Below are 21,082 nucleotides of genomic sequence, written 5' to 3'. Positions count from 1 at the left end.
GCGCAGTTTGGATCACTTACACTACACAAACTGGTCCAAGGGGCTGAACAGCGCTCAGGACCAGTTCAGAGTGCTAGTGTGGATGCACCCCAAGTGGTCGGTAAAGCTAAGGGTTTAGGTTAATATTGGTGTTCAGAGAACATTTTCACTGTTTCGGTCAAAGAGCTATAAAGTTCACTTTGACCTTATCTTGCTTGAGTAACTACTACAGATAGTAATAGTCTACACAGCTGTGAAAATAATTAGATATGCAATAAGAAAGTGATGTGAAACTTGTGACTTGTTTTAGCATCTTAAATTTTCTCTGTTCCCTTTAACGCCTCAGAATCTCAATGGAAAGAACACCTGCCTCTTCGGCAAATAATCCCCTAATGCCGTCAAAACATGCTTACATAAAAGAGGACATAAATTGCCACCATAGTGCTGAACACATACAGAATTGATAACGGAGGGGGGAAAAAGAATTGTAAACTTTCCATACTTTCATCTAATAAATTGGCAGAAGTAATTTAATCCAGTGTTGAAATTGTATGAAGCGAGGAAAGCAGGCTTTTTTCATTACAGTGTAGGTTTGGTTTAGGCCATATGGTTATGTGTTTAAGTGGTTGCAAACCCTTAAATCAGTGAAGTGACTGGCCTCCGATGATACACAGAGATGAAACAAATACTCCTACATAAGTTGCACCTGTTTACCTGCAGGACTCTCTTTACATCCATTCAAAGTGCAGAATTTATAAAGCTTGCCTGAGCTGTAAGAAAAAATTGAGCCAACACTGCAGTGCTCAGTGAAGAGAGCTCAGAGCTGATTGGAGGGAAGAAAACCCCCCCCCCCCCCCCTGCACACAGGAACAGAGCAGAGGCTGGCAATCAGCTGGAGCACCTTCTCCTGTCATCCTTTTTCTCTAGATATCAGGAACACCTGTCAGAAGTGATTAATGCAGATAGAGGAAAGAGGCAGCAGACAGAAAGGACACTTAGTGCTTTGGATTGAGACAAGTACACACTATAGAGAGATTGCATTGTTCATATTTCATGTCTAAAGTTTACAACCACTTTAATTGTTACCATATGTGACGTTCTGCACAGCAGTCACTGAACTCTGTGTGAGAACACCCAAAACTTGTTTCAGGCAAATCAAGTCAAAACGAAAACTTTGTCTTGATACAACATTGTCTATATGGAGTTCTATGCAGTGTCTCAGAACTACAGCAGGTGAATGCACAGACATTTCCTGACCAGTACAAGAAGGCATCATGCAGGCATGAGGTATAAAATGGTAGGTCAAAAGTGGTTAATAAGGAGGAGTGCCTTTTTGGTAATCTCCTATTGTACTCACGGCATTAGGCTGAGCTTGGTCGAAGATTTAACACCTTCTCTTTTCTGAACATAATTGGCTGGTATGAACCCAACACGCCCCATTTTATTCTTTGCTTTGTACCAATTTGGATCCTGTAAAAAATAAAGAAATGTCTTAATTACCTAAAATTACACTTGTAGTCTTAAACAAAAACACTATCAAAGAGCTGACTAAAATTTGTAATTAAAAAAGCACATTAGATTTCAAAACAGATTTCTACACTCACTAAGCAAACGGAGTCTGACTGATATGTTAGACCAGGATTAAAAGTTAATGGAGAGATTAAAAATGTCCTTTCAAAATGTCCACCCTCCCAGCAAAAAGCTTAAATTCAGCAGCTACACATACTGCCGACTTTTAATATTAGGACACTTACCTGCCCTGGAAACCAGTGATGTTGGCACCCCAGATGATATTTCCATTCCATCGCTACACTGATCTCGGTAAAGTCCAATCACGGCTGATCACAATGTAAACAGGAAGAGCCGCTGATAGGCTTTTCCTCACTCGGGTCTGACAGACGGAAGTAGAGGAGAGCCGATCGGCTGCTCTCCTGACAGGGGGGGTATGTGCTGATAGTTATCCGCGCAGCCCCCCCCCCCCTCAGATCACTGCACAGGACCAGCAGGGATGGGCACCCTTACTGGACCACCAGGTATGCCCCCTAAACCACCAGGGAATGCCAATCTGTGCCGAGGCAGCTGCCAACCAGTGCCCACTCAAAATCCCTGCCAGTGCCACCAGAGATACCCAGTGCCGCATGTCAGTGCCATGCATCGATGCCCATCAGTGCCGCCTATCAATGCCACCCATAAGTACCCACCATTGCAGCCTTTCAGTGATCAGTGTCGCCCATCAGTGCCCATCAGTGCTGTCTATTAATTCCCATCAGTGCCGCATATAAGTGCCACCCAACAGTGCCGCATTTCAGTGCCCATCGTCGGCGCCGCCTCATCTGTGCTGCCTTATCAGTGCCGCCTTATTAGTGCCCATCAGTGGAGAACACTTACTTATTTACAACATTTTATAACAGAAAAAAAAGAAAAAACTTAAATTTTTTTCAACATTTTTGGTCTTTTTTTTATTTGTATAGCAAAAAATAAAAACCCCAGAGGCGATCAAATACCACCAAAAGAAAGCTCTATTTGTGGGAACAAAATGATAAAAATTCTGTTTGGGTACAGTGTAGCATGACCGCGCAATTGTCAGCATAGAAAGTTGAAAATTGGCTTGGGCAGGAAGGGGCGTAAGTGCCTGGTATTGAAGTGGTTAAAGCCCCTTTTGGACAGCATCTCCCAAGCAGTTTAAAAGAGAGCAATCTTGATTGTAGATCCACTTTGACACAAAGTATAGAAAATGTTACCTGCAAATCTTGTGATTACATTTTGGGGTTCCTGGAGACTTTTTAGCATCAAACTGTCAGCTCTTGTACCGATTTTTTTTTTGATCAGCCAGCAATAGATAAAGTTTTTTAAAATCTATGCCCCCTGTATATCAGTTTCTTTAATTAATTATTGATTTTAAATCCTTGCCGGACTCATTGGGCATCCACAGCTTTCCCTCTGAGGGGGGCTTGAAGAGCTCTTTAAAACTTGGCACGAGGCACTACACACGTCAATAGGAAAGAACACCAGACCCTAGATATCCAAAAATTAAATAAGACCGTCTGCCTACTCTACGTAGTTCTATTCATTGGCACCTAATCTGCAACCAGATTTTAATTTCATGGATTTGAAGTGGTGGCAAACGTGGGAGTAAAGATATTTTTTTCAGATGACTCATCTATCATTATTTGAATTAAAAGATCTAAGATAATGAGAATAAATACACCATGTCAACTGTATGTGCAGTTTGTTCATGTATATGACCTTTATCTAGGTAGGTACTGGATGAGTGTATAGGTTTTGCCTGTTCAAATGAATTTAAAAGTCATAACCAAATCCAAGGAGGACTAAATAAACCTGGTCCACAACCGTCTTATGCTCTATAAACAACTTCTGATGAATAAGGTTGTCTTTTTGTAGCACATGGCTCCATACAGATGATTGGCACACCTTCATCCCTCACTTACTTGCTTCAGAGGCTGCAACAAAGCAGGTGGTGCACTGCATATCAAGTGTCCAATGTTATAGCCGTATTGAACCCAAAAGAAAACATATTGCAGCTTATAAAGTCTTAGATGTGGAGTCTGTATTATTTTCCTTTTTAAGGCTTTAATATCGCTTTGAGCATATTCTGGTCCAAAGTGCTCAAACTCCTATATCCTTTAATCAATTGCCCCTTCCCTACAAACCCTTGGTTTGCCCTTAAAGCGGGGGTTCACCCTAAAAAAAAAATGTATTTATTTTTTTCCATGCCATCCAGCATACTAGCGCGAGCTACAGTATGCCTTTTTTTTTTGCGCCATACTCACAGTTTAATCCCTTAGTTACGTTTCAGACTCCCCACGGCGAGTAGGCGTTCATAGGCAGAGGGGAACATGATTGACGCACAGCTATGGCGCGCCACGTTTCCCGAAAATAGCCGAAATAGGACTTGGCTCTTCACGGCGCCTGCGCAGTCAGCTCCTAGTCTGTGCGCAGGCGCCGTATAGAGCCGAGTCCTACTCCGGCTATTTTCGGGAAGCGTGACGCGCCATAGCCGGCCGTCAATCATGTTCCCTCTGCATAGGAACGCCCATTCCCCGCGGGGAGTCTGAAACTTAACTACGGGATTAAACTGAGTACAGCCCTAAAAATAAAGGCATACTGTAGCTCGCGCTAGTATGCTGAATTTCATGGTAGAAACTTGTTTTTTAGGGTGAACCACCGCTTTAATTGGTGCTATTTTATTGAAATGATAATCTACAAACTTTCAAGCAAGCATGAAAATCTTCTCAACTGTCACAAAGACTACTCCTGTGCATGAGCTAATCCCTACTATATAGCAAGCCATGTTTGAAATAGTTGTGCTGCTATTGAAAATCTCTTGGGAGTACAGTTGTTTTAAGTTTAGCACTACCCAGTAAGGCTCAGTGTCCTTTTGTTTCATCTTTTTACATCTATTCTCACCTTGGTCACAGCAACAATGGTCAAGAATTCTCCTTTAGTAAATGGAAGATCTTGGTCCGTTTTCCCATCAAAGTCGTAGTTGGCAACACATTCTGTACTAGGTGGCCAGGGTGTCTGTTATGCATAAGAGAGTACAAACAGAAAAACATTATAAACATTATTACATTTTGCAAGCACCTAGAGACGCATAAAAAGCATTCCTTGCTGTAAATCCCAAACATGTGAGAGAAAAAGACAGAGGGGACACAATTAGAGGAATTTTCCTGCAGTGTCTTTACTTGACACAAAAGGAAATGACTGAAAATCAAAAAAAAAAAGTGAAAGGAAACATTCACTCAGGTTGATGCAAGAATAAAATGTCTACATTGGAAGATTTCCCCTCACTTCCTATGCTGGTGACAATAGTTTAATATTGGGTCGGCTTGGAAGTTCACCTCTCCCTCCCCGCAGTCATCTGGGACACGTCGCAGTTCCCAGAAGACTGCGGGATCATTCACAATGCGTATCGCATCTCGTGCATGTGCAGTGGGCACCCAGCAGTAAAGCCACAAACTGTCACAGCTGGGTGCCCACCGTTAAGATGCTGGCGCCAGGAACCCAACCACTAGTCAAGAACTAGCCCGGGTGATGACGATGCTGGATTGTGGGACAAGCGAGTGACTGTTTATTAAAAGTCAGCAGCTACAGTTTTTGTAACCGCAGACTTTTTTTTTACTCAGAAGACTGGAGCTTCTCCAAAGTTTATGATGGTGATGCACTTTAAAGCGGTGGTTCCCCTAAAAATAAAATTTTAACATTGCTTTTCCCAAATAAATTACGATTAGAATCGGCCGGTTTTATAATAAAAAAAAAGGTCCGTACATACCGTTTGTTGTTTTCGTTCCCACCGCCACTTCCGGGTACGATGCTGGCGGTGGGCGTTCCTAATTGATGGACAGGCATCCGACCGACGCATACATCGCGTCACAAAATGCCGAAAGAAGCCGAACGTCGGTGCGGCTCTATACGGCGCATGCGCACCGACGTTCGGCTTCTTTCGGCATCTCGTGACGCGATGTATGCGTCGGTCGGATGCCTGTCCATCAATTAGGAACGCCCACCGCCAGCATCGTACCCGGAAGTGGCGGTGGGGACGAAAACAACAAACGGTATGTACGGACCTTTTTTTTTTATAAAACCGGCCAATTCTAATCGTAATTTATTTGGGAAAAGCAATGTTAAAATTTTATTTTTAGGGGAACCACCGCTTTAACTATGAGAATCACGTGAAAATTGCTTTTTTTGGTTTTCATGCAACTTTTAAAAGGTAGCACAACATTATTTCACATGAAACCATATATCTTGTATTGTGAGAATTTTTTATGCAGCGTTCCTTTGATTTTGAATATTATTTGTAAATTTGATGTGCCGAGTTTCTCACTTTTCAGTTTTAAAATGTGAAATGGTTACCAAAGATCATTCAGTGCCTATCTCGGAGAAAATATAGATCAAAAAAATGAAAGGTGGCAGGGATGTTAAAGGGAAAACACACAATTATAAAAAGTAATGACTTTATGAAACACGTATTAAGCTAAAAACACATAGAAAACTCAGGCTCCTAATTAAGACGTGAACAATAACTAGAAGGATCAAACACAGCCAGTTGTCTGCATGAAATAATGCAAAACCCCTAAATATAGGGCAGGGGAATTGGTTTGGGTCCAGATAGTGTAGTCCAAACGCATTTCGAGACTGATGCTTTACTTCAGGAACAGTCCTGGAACCTCTGCATTCAAAAGTGGACACTCACCAATACAAGTACAGAGATCAATATGAAACAGTGTGTTCATCACTTACAAACACTCAGGAGTATAGTGAAGGATCACATGTAAAAGGATAAAGCCTACACGTTTTCTGTCTGTTAATTTGGTGCTTTTTCCCCAACTGCACACTCAGCCCTCCACAAAGGCCTTTTTGATTCCTTAGAAGCGATAATTTGTTAAAGGATTATAATCTGTCTCTAAATTGTTTATGAAAGCCTGCAAATACACAGGTTTTATCCTTATCCTTACACAGTGGCAAATGGTAATATTCTGGGGGGGGGGGGGGGGGGTCAGCACAAAACTAACACCATCCACAACCAAATCCCCCAGGGAAATGGAGAAAAGCGGAATCAACCAGTTCTCTTTCTTCTTTTTTTTTTTTTTTTACAGAAAACCAATCTAATAGTGACCGAGTATGAACAGCATGTAATGCAACCTATTAATAGCTTTTTATGATGCGGGTTTAGAAACACTTTAAAGCAGAGTTCCTACGAAAATAAAAATATTAAAAAAATCAGCAGCTACAAATACGGCAGCTGCTGACTTAATAAATCGGACGCTTGCCTGTGCAAGGGTCCAGCGAAGCAGGGGAATCAATCCCCGCTCGTCTCCCCCTCCTCTCTGTGGCATCACCACTATGGGTGCCCAGCTGTAGCTTCACAGCTGGGCACAATCTGCGCACAGTGATTGGCCGGGCAATCATCTGGGACCTGTGGCGTGTCCCAGATTGCCGAGAGGGAGGGGAGAGGTGACCTTCCTTCCGGCGCTGCGGTGCCTAGGGAGGAAGTGGGAGCCGAAACCCTCTAAAGAGAGGGTTTCATCTCCCCCCCCACAAAAAAAAAAAATGACATGGCAAATGTGGCACGTCAGGGGGTCACCTTCCCTTAAAGCGCAAGTTGAATTTTTGGGTTGAACTCTGACTTAAAGTGGAGGTTCACCCGGAAATGTAAATTTTTTACATTCGATTCATGCTCATTTTGTCAAGGGGAATCGGGTAGTTTTTTTTAAAAACAAAGCAGTACTTACCGTTTTAGAGAGCGATCTTCTCCGCCGCTTCCGGGTATGGGCTGCGGGACTGGGCATTCCTACTTGATTGACAGGCTTCCGACGGTCGCATCTATCGCGTCACGATTTTCCGAAAGTAGCCGACCGTCGGTGCGCAGGCGCCGTATAGAGCCGCACCGACGTTCGGCTTCTTTCGGCTACTTGTGACGTGATGTATGCGACCGTCGGAAGACTGTCAATCAAATAGGAACGCCCAGTCCCGAAGACCATACCCGGAAGCGGCAAAGAAGATCGCTCTCTAAAACGGTAAGTACTGCTTCGTTTTTAAAAAAACTACCCGATTCCCCTTCACAAAACGAGCATGAATCTAATGTTAAAAAAAAAATTCCGGGTGAACTCACGCTTTAAGGGGTCCTGCATTACATCATACTGGCTCTATTTGAGCCTTTGGGCCTGTGTTTTCTGTGTTTTTAGCTTAATAAAGGTTTAATAAAGTAGTTCCTTTTAACAATCAAGTGCGTGTTTTGCCCTTTTATATGCCTGTCATTTTAAAAAATTGTATCCACTTTTCAGTTTTGTACACTTAGGCTTTACCATACAGATTTCTTCAAACTAAAGTGAAAACCTTAGAAATACAAACTGAGCATGGATGTAAAAAATGACAGAGGTTAATTTCAGCGAAAGCCGCATGCCAAGCGGTTTAATAGATTGCAATCTCAGCTTTTCCTTTTCATATCAAACTTCATCCCACCCTTCCTGCTTCTTTACTGGTCACAGAGGCCATCTATTACATTAGAGGAGCAATAAGCAGGTGAGAAACTAGTTCAGCGATTTAGGCATCTATATCCCCAGAAATACTGATGTGGATTTGGAAGCCAGCAACCTCTGCTAATGCGTTTTCTTTTCAGCTCATATTTAGTTTAAATTATCCAGATTGCATCATAATTGTCTAATGCACCTTACAGAGGCAGCGCAGAGCATACATTTCATTGAACAGAGAAATTAGCTGTAAGCAAGAACAACCTTGAGCCAAGCTTATGATTAACTCCTCTAAGGGCCATAGTATGTTTTGAGGTATAATATATATATATATATATATATATATATATATATATATATATATATATATATATATATATATATATATATATATATATATATATATATATATATATATATATATATATATATATATATATATATATATATATATATATATATATATATATATATATATATATATATATAAAACTTTCACATTTTACTTTCATGTTTTTACATATTTAGATCATTGCCAATACTATACAGATTAGCGGTCATCTGCAGAACATATGTTCAAACCTGTGTAAAAGGAATGTATAGTTCAACAGGGCAGCCAACTAAATCTTTTCAGTGTGTGTTATGTAGTATAAACTTTGTATGTATAGTTAGTAATTATATTTGTAGTCAGGGCACTCACATTTGCTCACAGGCTCTACTTTCTGCATTGCAGTTCTACACAATGGTTCTTTACTGATCCTACTCACAATGCAAGCCTGAGGACCGATTAACTTAGGCCGGCCATACACTGTTCGAATCAGCAGGAATCGGCTGAGATTCAAACCATTAATGGGCAGGCTGAATGTATACCAAGTTGATCGATCAACTTGGATACAACCAGCCTGTCTAAATTGTATATGATTATCGCAATTGGCTGTTATCGTCTTCTTCCGGCGGGGCCAGCTTCCCAGAAGCAATTACACTTGCTACAATGTAAAGTAGAGAGTGTACAGCTTGTATAACAGTGGAAAGTTTGCTGTCCCCTCAAAATAACTCACACAGCCATTAATGTCTAAACCGCTGGCAGCGGAAAGTGAGTAGACCCCTAAATAAAAAATTTCCAAATTGGGCCCAATTAGCCATTTTCCCCTTTCCAGTGTCATGTGACTCGTTAGTGTTAAAAGGTCTCAGGTGTAAAAGGGGAGCAGGTGTGTTCAAACAAAAGACCACTTTATTTCCCTTCAGACTTTAGGAGGGCCGGATTGGGGCCAGCAAGGTAAGAAAAAGTCACGGGCCCGGCATCAGTGAGAACATATATGGCCTCAGGGTTGGAGGTCAATAGGAAGAGAAGATTCCCCCTATTAGGAGGAGGAATAGTATCCCATCATTGGTATCAGTGGATAATATAGTGCCCCATTGTTGGTGTCAATGGGAGGAATAGTGCCTCATGTCAGTGGAGGAATTGTGCCCAAAGGGCCGGATAAAGGCTAGAAAAGGGCCACATCTGGCCCTCGGGCCGCAGTTTGGAGACCCCTGGCCTAGGCTATAAGATTGCGAAGACCCTGAAACTGAGCTTCAGAACAGTGGTCAAGACCATACAGCGGTTTAACAGGTCAGGCTCCACTCAGAACAGGCCTAACCATGGTCAACCAAAGAAGTTGTGTGCACGTGCTCAGAGGTTGTCTTTGGGAAAAAGACGCGCGAGTGCTGCCAGCATTGCTGCAGAGGTTAAAGGGTGGGGTGAACTTTAACTCCTTTCACCCCATCTTTTTATTCCCTCCCATCTCCTCACTACCCTTTTGTTCCTTTTCTACAGCGTTTTAGCCAACCAAAATTTAGTCTAGGCACCCCATTATAAATACTTGAATGTTTCCTGCATCATAGTAGTCAAGGTTTATGACTTTTTTTTTATAACCCAGGATAGACCTAATGATATTGGTCTCATGGGTATGGCTCCCGACTACAACGCCACTTGACTCAGCGTGGGTGCCTTTTCTTTAGTATGACATTATGTTGGTTGTTCATTTCTTGTTCTTAGGCCTTTTGCTAATACTTGACTAAATATATACCTGGCTTTTCTTCGAACCATGACTCGTGCTATACCAATTCATCCCTGTTTATATGCTGTACAAAAATGTCATGGTTGCGCTTTCAGTTTTTCTATGTAATCACTTTGTATATTTTTTTGATATTTTCAATAAAAACTTCTGTGGAAGAAAAAAAAAGGGGGGGGGGGTGGTCAGCCTGTCAGTGCTTAGACCATACGCCGCACATTGCATCAAATTGGTCTGCATAGCTGTCGTTCCAGAAGGAAGCCTCTTCTAAACATGATGCAAGAAAGCCCGCAGTTTGCTGAAGACAAGCAGACTAAGGACATGGATTACAGGAACCATGTCTTGTGGTCTGCTGAGACCAAGATAAACGTACTTGGTTCAGATGGTTTCAAGCATTTGTGGAGGCAACCAGGTGATGAATACCAAAACAAGTGTGCCTTGCCTACAATCAAGCATGGTGGTGGGAGTGTCATAGTCTGGGGCTGCATGAATGCTGCCGGCACTGGAGAGCTACAGTTCATTGAGGGAACCATGAATGCCAACATTTACTGTGACATACTGAAGCAGAGCATGATCCCCTCCCTTCGTAGACTTGGCCCGCAGGGGAGTATTCCAACATAACGACCCCAAACGCACCTCCAAGTCGACCACTGCCTTGCAAGAGACGGTGAGGGTAAAGGTGATGGGCTGGCCAAACATGTCTCCAGACCTAAACTCTATTGAGCATCTGTGGGCCATCCTCAAATGGAAGGTGTAGGATCGCAAGGTCTCCAACATCCACCAGCTTCATGATGTAGTCAGAGTGGAAGAGAACTCCAGTGGTAACCTGTGAAGCTCTGGTGAACTCCATGCCCGAGAGGGTTAATATTTATCTTGAGTACAGTACAGGAAACAAGCAACTTCTTAGGCTTATAGGCTAGTTAGGATTTGGATATTGGCAAGCTTGAGGAAATGCACCTCTGGGGTGCCTCACCTATAAGCTTACCCGAGTCCGAGTTCTCAGCTTTGTATCAAGCAATAAAGAGTAAGGATCGTTTAGGGGAGGTGGCCGGTGGCCTGGGTCTTGTAGTTTATGGCAGAAAGCTGCATTCACAAGACTGGTCATCCACCTGGTAAAACTAGTATGAACAGTAGACCAGGTGGAGGCCTTACACAGTTGAGCAACCGAGGCTTGGTACCTAAAGGCCCAGGGTACTCCAACAGATGTAATGAAGCATGCAGGTAACAGTGTAGAGAGAGGTTTTTGTTTAAGAGCACAAGCTCTTGTAATCAAATTCCTTATCCATTGTGCAAACATAGATTTTGAAGCAGGGTGACCTTAACAAGGTTCCAGTGAAGGAACAAACAGGGAATTTGTTTGTCTAATGGAAGCAGTAGCTTTTAAAGTGGTTGTAAACCCACATTACAAAGAAAAAAAAAAAAACACCTGCAAGACAATAGCATAATGGGCTAGTATGCATAGCATACTAGCTCATTATGTAATACTCACCTGAGATCGAAGCCCCCCGCTGCGGTGCCCGACACGGCAGTGGCCGGCGACATATCTCCTGGAGTTACTTCCGGGCATCGCGGCTCCGGTGCTATGATTGGCTGGAGCCGTGCGTGCGCACAGGAGCCTCCGGTAACGGCACACTCATTGAAGCAATGGCACATATGATTATGTCGGCACATGAAGATACAGGGGCTATCTCTTAAAACCGATTCAGGTTTGGGGAGATATCCATGGTAGGTACAGGTAAGCCTTATTATAGGACCAACCATAGATCGGGGCGGTTCTATGTTGCTTTCTGCTCCCTGTCTATTAATTAGCACACCTGGGTTCCTCCTTTGGAGGCCTTAAAAATCACAGTTAGGACTGCAGTTACACAGAGTGCCGTGACGTGGCCTGCAGCTTCCCAGACATTTGCAAATGACTGCAACTGAACCTCTGTTTTAATTACATACAGTTAGACAGACTAATTTGGTTTTGTGCTTCTTTGGTTTGGTATTTTTGAGCCTGGTCTTTATGGTAAGAATTTTTACATTTGCCATTATATATATATATATTTATACTTAATCGCATATTGCTAATCGCATCTCATTTAAAGTCCCAACCGTCCATATTTTATCCTTACAGGGATGGAGGCCTGTGGTGACCCAAACCACATGCCTCATATAAAGTCCCAACCCCATTTTTTACATTAACCAGGGATGGAGATGCGATTCCAGGAGTGTCACACATTGCCTCCACAGATCTACCACCAACAAGTTAATTCATGCATTGTCGTTTTTTGACTAGCTGACCCAGTTTGATGTGGTCCGCACCCAGTTTGGTGGTATTTTGGTTTGGTAGGCATGTTTTTGGTTTCACCCCTGTTTTTTGTATTTTGTTTTTTCAGTGCTCTCATTTGCCAGACCAACCATAGATAGGGGCGGTTCTATGTTGCTTTCTGCTCCCTGTCTATTAATTAGCACACCTGGGTTCCTCCTTTGGAGGCCTTAAAAATCACAGTTAGGACTGCAGTTACACAGAGTGCCGTGACGTGGCCTGCAGCTTCCCAGACATTTGCAAATGACTGCAACTGAACCTCTGTTTTAATTACATACAGTTAGACAGACTAATTTGGTTTTGTGCTTCTTTGGTTTGGTATTTTTGAGCCTGGTCTTTATGGTAAGAATTTTTACATTTGCCATTATATATATATATTTATACTTAATCGCATATTGCTAATCGCATCTCATTTAAAGTCCCAACCGTCCATATTTTATCCTTACAGGGATGGAGGCCTGTGGTGACCCAAACCACATGCCTCATATAAAGTCCCAACCCCATTTTTTACATTAACCAGGGATGGAGATGCGATTCCAGGAGTGTCACACATTGCCTCCACAGATCTACCACCAACAAGTTAATTCATGCATTGTCGTTTTTTGACTAGCTGACCCAGTTTGATGTGGTCCGCACCCAGTTTGGTGGTATTTTGGTTTGGTAGGCATGTTTTTGGTTTCACCCCTGTTTTTTGTATTTTGTTTTTTCAGTGCTCTCATTTGCCAGACCAACCATAGATAGGGGCGGTTCTATGTTGCTTTCTGCTCCCTGTCTATTAATTAGCACACCTGGGTTCCTCCTTTGGAGGCCTTAAAAATCACAGTTAGGACTGCAGTTACACAGAGTGCCGTGACGTGGCCTGCAGCTTCCCAGACATTTGCAAATGACTGCAACTGAACCTCTGTTTTAATTACATACAGTTAGACAGACTAATTTGGTTTTGTGCTTCTTTGGTTTGGTATTTTTGAGCCTGGTCTTTATGGTAAGAATTTTTACATTTGCCATTATATATATATATTTATACTTAATCGCATATTGCTAATCGCATCTCATTTAAAGTCCCAACCGTCCATATTTTAGCCTTATTATAGGCTTACCTGTAGCAAAAAGTGGACTGTAAGTTTACAACCACTTTAAGCACACGTCAATTGCTCTAGGCAATTAGAGAGAATGTCTTTGGATGTTTAGAAGCAGGGCACAAGGATGGCAGGACAATATATCCAGAATCAGACTCAAGTATTCCAGGCACAGGGAAGGCTGGAGAGCAGCAGATTTGTTGAAATCGATCACCCAGCCAAATGCCTGGAGCAGCGGAATTGTCTTTTGGACATTTACTGAGGGAGAAGAATCCTTCAGAAGGTGGTCTAGTTAACCTGTCACTCGAATGCCCCCAGTTCTGAGGAGGGCAAGCAAGAGTGATAAGATCTTTGTGAAAACCTTTAGAAAATAGGATAGGACCCGAAGGGCAGTGCAACAAGCTGTTAATGGTTTTCGGTAATTGCAAAATGTAGAAATTGCTGATGAAGTGGGTAAATAGGAACATGCAGATCAGCATCTTGGGTGTCCATGGATGCCGTGCATTCACAAAAAGGTAATTACTGACTTTGAGGATTCCATGCAAAATTTTGGAATTTGATGGAATCTGCTGAGGGATTTTAAAGCAGAGTTGTTTGTTTATTAAAATTCAGTAGCTACAAAAAGTGTAGCTGCTGACTTTTAACAAACAGCCACTCACCTGTCCCTGGTCCAGCAGTGTACTCACTGCAGCCATGTTCTCCCGAGTCCTCCCTTGGCGCGCCGCCATCTCTACTATGGGCACCCATCTGTGAGAGCTTGTGGTTTCACAGCAGGGTGCCCACTGTGCATTCACAAATGCGAGCCTTGGAGGAGGCGTAAAAGCGGAAAATCCACTTCTGGGTGGAACACTGCTTAAGTCCAGGATAGGATGTATACTTCTCCTTGGTACTGTCAACAGGTTTGAGTAAAAGCCCTTGAACCTTTCATGTGACAGGACTGGGCATTCTGGAAATAAGACTGAACTTGGGAGGTTTTTTCTTGATTAGAAAGAGGAAGAAGCAAGGGTGTAGCGTTTGAATTCTTATACCCTTTTGAAACCACTGATTGAACAAGACATCTTACCCAGAAAGATGTAAACTGCAATAGACATCCTCTCACTCTTAGGAATGAGGGCACCCCTTCATTTTGAAGAGGGCTTGGTGGGCTTTGTTGGCTAAGCCTGGTGCTGAATGGTTGAACTTGGGTTTGGAAGTTGAAGCTCGGTTGGAGTGTGAAGTGTTCTGCACTTTGAGGAGCTAGGGTCTCCGGATGAGGGTGGATTTAGTATGCTTACCTTCCCACATATAACCTCCAATGAATTGGCCAAGTGCCTCACCAAACAAACGTCTTCTCTGGAAGGTCATATGCTTGAGACACTTTTTACAGGCACCTTCTTCTTGGGAAGTCTAAAGCACCCCAAGTTTCTGTGCATATGATTGGAGATTAGAGCCATTCTGTATATTTGTCTCATGAGGTGCCCCAAAGCATGTGAAGGCAAGCGAAGACAATTGTAATTGCTCAACAGAATTGTCCTGAAATACTGGGGTCAAGTTGGTTATTCACTGTCCTAGTCCAGTTAGCTGCAGTCTTATATACAGAAGTAGCAGGGAGAGCTGGCTACAGGGTTCAGCCTGCCAGGTGAAAACTTTTAAGAGCATCTCACATTTTCTTTTAGCAGACTCTTTGAAAGGCAGAACATCTTTAATGGGTACAGTAAGAGGTTTATTTTGGACAGAAACGGCAGGGTCAACAACATGAATTAGTTGACTTTTGGGCAAACGCTATTCCACTTGATGGGGTACAGCAAAAAAACTTGAGCGAGTAGAAATCCTCAGGAGTGACCCAATTGGTATAAACTATGCATTCTATCTGTTGCGGAACATAGAATGATTGCAAGTTTTTGTTGGTCTCTCTGTGCCCAAAGAAACAAGGCAAGATGGAGGAGAGGCAACTCGCACAATGTTAAGGATTTTGCAGACCGAGCCAATGAGCTTATCAACAAGCATACACGTTTGCGTGAACCTCCTTCTTCAATACATAAGTAAAGTGGGGGGAGAAAAATCTGCAGCATCCTCCAACACTGCCTTCACATCCTCTTCATTCTGTTAGGATTCTGCATCTTCTAGGATAAGCATATCAGGGTGAGAAATGGGAGTAGACAAGGCCATCCCGAGTGTGGGGGTCCAAATACTGCTCCCAAAGTTTTACCGAGGTTGTACCCATCTGGATACACTGCTCATGTGTCGGTGTTAGAAGACAGCAAGGGTTAGTTACCGGTAGTTAAATAATAAAAAAATAAAATAAACTAGTGATGCCGATTCATAAAGGGAAGGGGTCCATGACCGTCGGACACTAGTAAGACATGGGGACTCGCAGAGTGGAGCAGGGCCATTGGGGATGCGCCCCAAGGGACCCCAAGGCAGCATGTCATCAACAGCCAGTGTCCAATCACTTGAAGGTACGAGCCTATAATCCATGGTGTACGATTACATGGGTCCTGTACTATACGATTAGGATATGTAAAGCAGTGGTCATCAACCCTGTCCTCAGTGCCCACTAACAGGCCAGGTTTGCAAGATAACTGAAATACATCACAGGTGATATCATTTGCTGCTCAGTGATTGCAGTATTCTAGTCTGCATCTCTCCAAGGTAAAACATAAAACCTGGCCTGTTAGTGGGCCCTGAGAACAGGGTTGATGACCACTGATATAAACCACACTAAAGCTGTCCTCAAAGGGAAAAAAATACTGTATTTTCCAGGGTATAAGACGACTTTCTGGATGCAAAAAAATGCATCCAAAGTCGGGGGTCGTCTTTTTCCCCCGGTGACCGTCTCCGTGCTGCGAGCGTCAATGATTTAAAAGCCGCTCCTTCTCCTCAGAGTGCCCTGTGATAGGCGGAACACAAATCTTCCCAGCAGCGCCTCTGTTCTGTGTTCCTCCTATCACAGATGCCTTCTCATCCCCGGACGAGAGAGGACGTCCGTGATAGACGTAACACAGAACAGAGGCGCTGCTGGGAAGATTTGTGTTCCGCCTATCAAAGGACAGTCTGAGGAGAAGGCGCGGCTTTCAAATCATTGACGTTTGCAGCACGGAGACTGTCAGGGCCTGGTAGTCGATTCAGAAAAACGTGAGTGATTGCACTGTTCGCACAGTGGGGGGCAAGTGATGGCACAGTGGGGGGCAAGTGATGGCACAGTGGGGGGCAATTTGATTGAGATTTGAAAAAGCCTGTTTCTGTCAGCGGTTCTGGCTACCCCTCAGCTTCCAGAAAGACTAGTAGGAAGAGGGTAGTCTTATATGGCGAGTATATCCCAAAACCAACATTTTTCCTGGAAAATTAGGGGGTCGTCTTATACGCCGGAAAATACAGTACATAAGTCAATAAATAAATCCAATTACATGCAGGCCAGAAATGAACAGTTACTAAAGTATTAAAAAAGACCACACAAACCTGCACCACAGACATGTTGGGAGTAAGGCTTGGGAAAGGCGTCTCACAGAGATGTTAATTGACCAAGTATCATCAGACCTATAAAATACAAAAAAGAAAAGGAAAAAGTGTAAAAAAAATAAATAATAATAATAATAATTAGCAGTATAACTAATGTAATCCATACAGCATTTAAAAAGCAACAGAACCATGTTTTTTTAGCCATGTGTACATCTTGGAAAGACTTCTCCTCAACCAACAACTTTATTCTACTGAAAGCCATAACTATTCCAAGCCCTTCACGAAGTAGGTGTCAACAAAGTCATTTTAACAGACCAAAACTTTCAGGCTTCTCTCATAAAATAACAAATTCAGTAATGAAAGTAGGCTGGGTACAACATGGACCTTAAACAGTTTAATTTTGACTTCCATACTTTGCAAATAATTTCAAAGCTACTCTGGTGATTGAATCTATGGAGATTTGCTGGCAGTCATTTAATTTGCAGCACTCTGACATTTATATGTTGTAGAGCTGCATGATTTTGGCTAAAATGAGAATCACTATTTGTTTGCTTATTATAAAGATTGCGATGCAACATCATCTTTCACAACATACAAAAAATTTGTGTAACTTTACGGTCTAGTTTTTTAAATTAATTAAAGTGTATATACAGTGCGACGCAAAATATTGCAACAACCGCCATTTTATTTTCTAGGGTCTGCTAATTTTCTAGCAAAAAATACAGATTTTAATTTGTAAGAAACAAGTGTCAGAAAAAAGGTTTAGTCTCTAAAACGGAGTTCCACCCAAACATAGAACTTCCACTTTAAAGTAGGGTTCAGCCCATTTAAAAGTCAACAGCTACAAAAAGTGTATATGCTGACTTTTAATAATCAGACGCTCGCCTGTACCACGGTCCAGCAATGTGGGCACACAGAGCCCCACGCCTCTCCGCAACGCCAGCACTGTTACTGGGAGGCGCCCGGATGTGGCATGTGTGAGCCGGGCAATCTTCTGGGACCTGTGACATGCCCCAGAAGATTGAAGGGAGGGGGACGAGGTGATCTTCCTTCTGATGCCGCGGTGCCAGGGAGGAAGAGTGGGAGCTGGGTGCCCGTAAAAACAGGGTACCCACTCCTCTCCCAAAAAAATCATATGGCATTTCAGGGGGTCACCTACACTTAAAGCGGGAGTTTGGCATGTCATTTATTTATTTTTGGGGGGGGGGGGCCGGTGCTTAGTCTTGACAGGTAGCCAGCTCTCACTTGTGCTCATGGCGCCGAGTAGAAGTTCTCCTCTCCCCCCTCTCAGCAATCTTCTGGGACACGTCACAGGTCCCAAAAATATTCCAGGCCATTCAGAACATGCAGCGCAACTCGCAAATGCTAAGTGCACACCCGGCTGTGAAGCCGCAAGCTGTCACAGCGGGTGCCCACACTTGCAATGCCGTCGCCGCAGAGAAAAAGAGAAGGAAAGAAGCGAGGCTTCCGGCGGCCGCATTGTTGGACCGTGGGACAGGTGATTGTGTGTATTAAATATCAGCAGCTACACTTTTTGTAGCTGCTGAATTTTAATAAACGCAGAAATGGGTGGAACTCCGCTTTAAGTGGTTAAAAGTTCAATTGACCTCATTTACAGACCTGAGTTCATTCCATTGATTTAAAATGAACTAAATGTTACTTTTTTTATAGCGCTGACAATGCTTTTGACATCTGAGTGAGCAGAGAACTCTCTGCACTTGTTACATGAATGAATTGGGGGAAATGCTGCATAGAGATCGTGAGGAGTGTTGAATCGAGATTAGGATTTTTTTTTTTAACGATTAAATCGTGCAGCTTTATGATGTTGATAAAATGACTAAACAAGCAGTTCAAGCCCTTTGCTTATATGCTCTCATAAGCTAAGGAGTTCGAAAATCACTTGTGCAGCCAGCCTTAAAGCAGATCTTCAAACCAAAAACACATTCATTTTTAATGTTCAAAGCAAACTCCCCCATCCATCCATGTCTCCAAGTTTCTATCTTGCTCAAAAAATAATTGAAAAAAACACCACCTAGCATTTCTGGCTGTAGCCATCTTGAGTAAGGGCAAATAATGTAGTATGCTGTCCAGTTCTGGGCACCAGTCCTCAGGAAGGATGTGCTGGAAATGGAGTGAGTACAAAGAAGGGCAACAAAACTAATAAAAAAGGACTGGAGGATATTAGAAAGGATATGAGCACTGAACTTATTCTCTCTGGAGAAGAGACGCTTGAGAGGGGATATGATTTGAATTTACAAATACCGTACTGGTGACCCCACAATAGGGATAAAACTTTTTCGTGGAAGGGAGTTTAACAAGACACGTGGCCACTCATTAAAATTAGAAGAAGAGAGGTTTAACCTTAAACTACGGTTCTTTACTGTAAAAGCGGCAAGGATGTGGAATTCCCTTCCACAGGCAGTGGTCTCAGCGGAGAGCATCGATGGTTTCAAGAAACTATTAGATAAGCACAAACGACCACAACATACAGGGATATACAAGGTAATACTAACATAAAATCACACACATAGGTTGGACTTGGAAATTTTACAACCTCGCCTACTATGCAACTATGTAAGAGCATGGCCCCACCCTCCCCTCCCCTTATTGGCTCACTGGCTGTGATCAATGTGCCCAATGGCTCCCACTGCGGTCTCAGCCAATAAGAAATGAGACCCAGGAGAAGCTCTCCTCTTGTGCACATCACTGGATCGAGAGGGAGCTCAGATGAGTATTAGGGGGGCTGGGGTGGTTACTGCACACAGGTTTTACATCTTCATGCATAGAATGCATGAAAGTAAAACATCTTGAGCCTTTAGAAGCACGTCAAAATAATCAAATGTTGATTGGGAGAGTAAAGTTCCACTTTAATGACCGGAGACAAAAATATTTTTGTCATGTATATGACAAAAATCAGAGAAAAGACAAAAACCTTTTAACCTTCATAGCTGTTCCAAGTCAGTGACCGATTCCACAGGGGGGTCATTAGGACAGCAAGAGAACTAGCATTAGCAAAGTTTATGCCTACTTCATGCAGGTTACAGGAGCATATAAGAGAATCGAATAGAGTGGATTTCAAAAAGTTTGCTTATTACTTTTTAGGCCCCATACATACTGGACGGTGAAAAACTCACTGCAAAGCTACTGGCAATTTTATAACGTTATTTTAATTTTTTTCAACGTTTTTGCAATATCGATTTTTGAAAAAAAATGTAAAAACAATTCAACGGATCACAAACATAAACAAATTGCTGATGAGCAAAGTTTTTGTGCGTTTATCGACGTATATCAGCTTTAGAGTTTTTTTACAGCTGAAAAAACATCTCTCAGAACCAACTAGTTTTGTTTTTTTTCTTACTGCTCAAAAACGCCACTTCCCAAAACTGCTGATAACAGCCCATGTGTGCATGGACACTGGGGGTGCAACGGATCAAAAAACTCACAGTTCGGATCGTTCCTTGGATCAGGAGTCACGGATCGGATCATTTTTCGGATCGGCAAAAAAAAAAAAAATCTCCCCCACTGTAATATCCACATCTCCCCCCCACCAACTATAGTACCCCCTCGGTGCAGACACCCCACCTCCTCTAAGTACAGAGACCCCCCTTCCTCTCAGTACAGTGACCCCCCCTCTCTCAGTACAGAGACCCCCCTTCCTCTCAGTACAGTGACCCCCCCTCTCTCAGTACAGTGACCCCCCTTCTCTCAGTACAGTGACCCCCCCTCCTCTCAGTACAGTGACCCCCCTTCCTCTCAGTACAGTGACCCCCCCTCTCTCAGTACAGTGACCCCCCTTCTCTCAGTACAGTGACCCCCCCTTCTCTCAGTACAGTGACCCCCCCCCCCCAGCTAGTACCGACAGACAAGCAGTGTGTCCCACGAGTGTGGGCTCCTCCTCTGTGGGTGTAAACAGAAGAGGTCCGGAGCTAGGCCGAAGCCGCAGCCTTTCCTAATGTTACGGCGGCAGCTCCGGAGCTAGGCCGAAGAAGCGGCCTTTCCTAGCGTTATGGTCGCGGCTCCGGAGGTAGGCCGAAGCCGCGGCCATAACATTAGGAAAGGCCGCGGCTTCGGCCTAGCTCCGGAGCCGTGGCAATCCGCGGATCACAGTGTGTTCCGATCCGAAGGGGGTGACCCGTTCGGATCACGGATCAACTGTGATCCGTTGCACCCCTAATGGACACATAGGATAACATGATGGGGAGTTTATTGACTGTAGAAAAAAAAACGTCTACT

General features: G+C 43.2%; 1 protein-coding gene across 1 annotated transcript in view; it reads right to left on the bottom strand.

The window, feature by feature from the left end:
- Positions 1-21,082, bottom strand: part of CSK (C-terminal Src kinase) — a 167,747-nt gene that overhangs the window by 60,021 nt on the left and 86,644 nt on the right. The window contains exons 2-4 of the mRNA XM_040342957.1: positions 16,850-16,927; positions 4,408-4,521; positions 1,337-1,449 (exon numbers count right to left, since the gene is read on the bottom strand). Of these exons, the coding sequence (XP_040198891.1) occupies positions 1,337-1,449; positions 4,408-4,521; positions 16,850-16,864 (242 nt within the window). The 5' untranslated portion in view covers positions 16,865-16,927. The remainder of the gene's footprint in view (positions 1-1,336; positions 1,450-4,407; positions 4,522-16,849; positions 16,928-21,082) is intronic.

Source organism: Rana temporaria, chromosome 3 (assembly GCF_905171775.1).
Source record: "Rana temporaria chromosome 3, aRanTem1.1, whole genome shotgun sequence".
Classification (NCBI taxonomy): Eukaryota; Metazoa; Chordata; class Amphibia; order Anura; family Ranidae; genus Rana; species Rana temporaria.
This window is presented reverse-complemented; position numbering and strand designations above follow the sequence as displayed.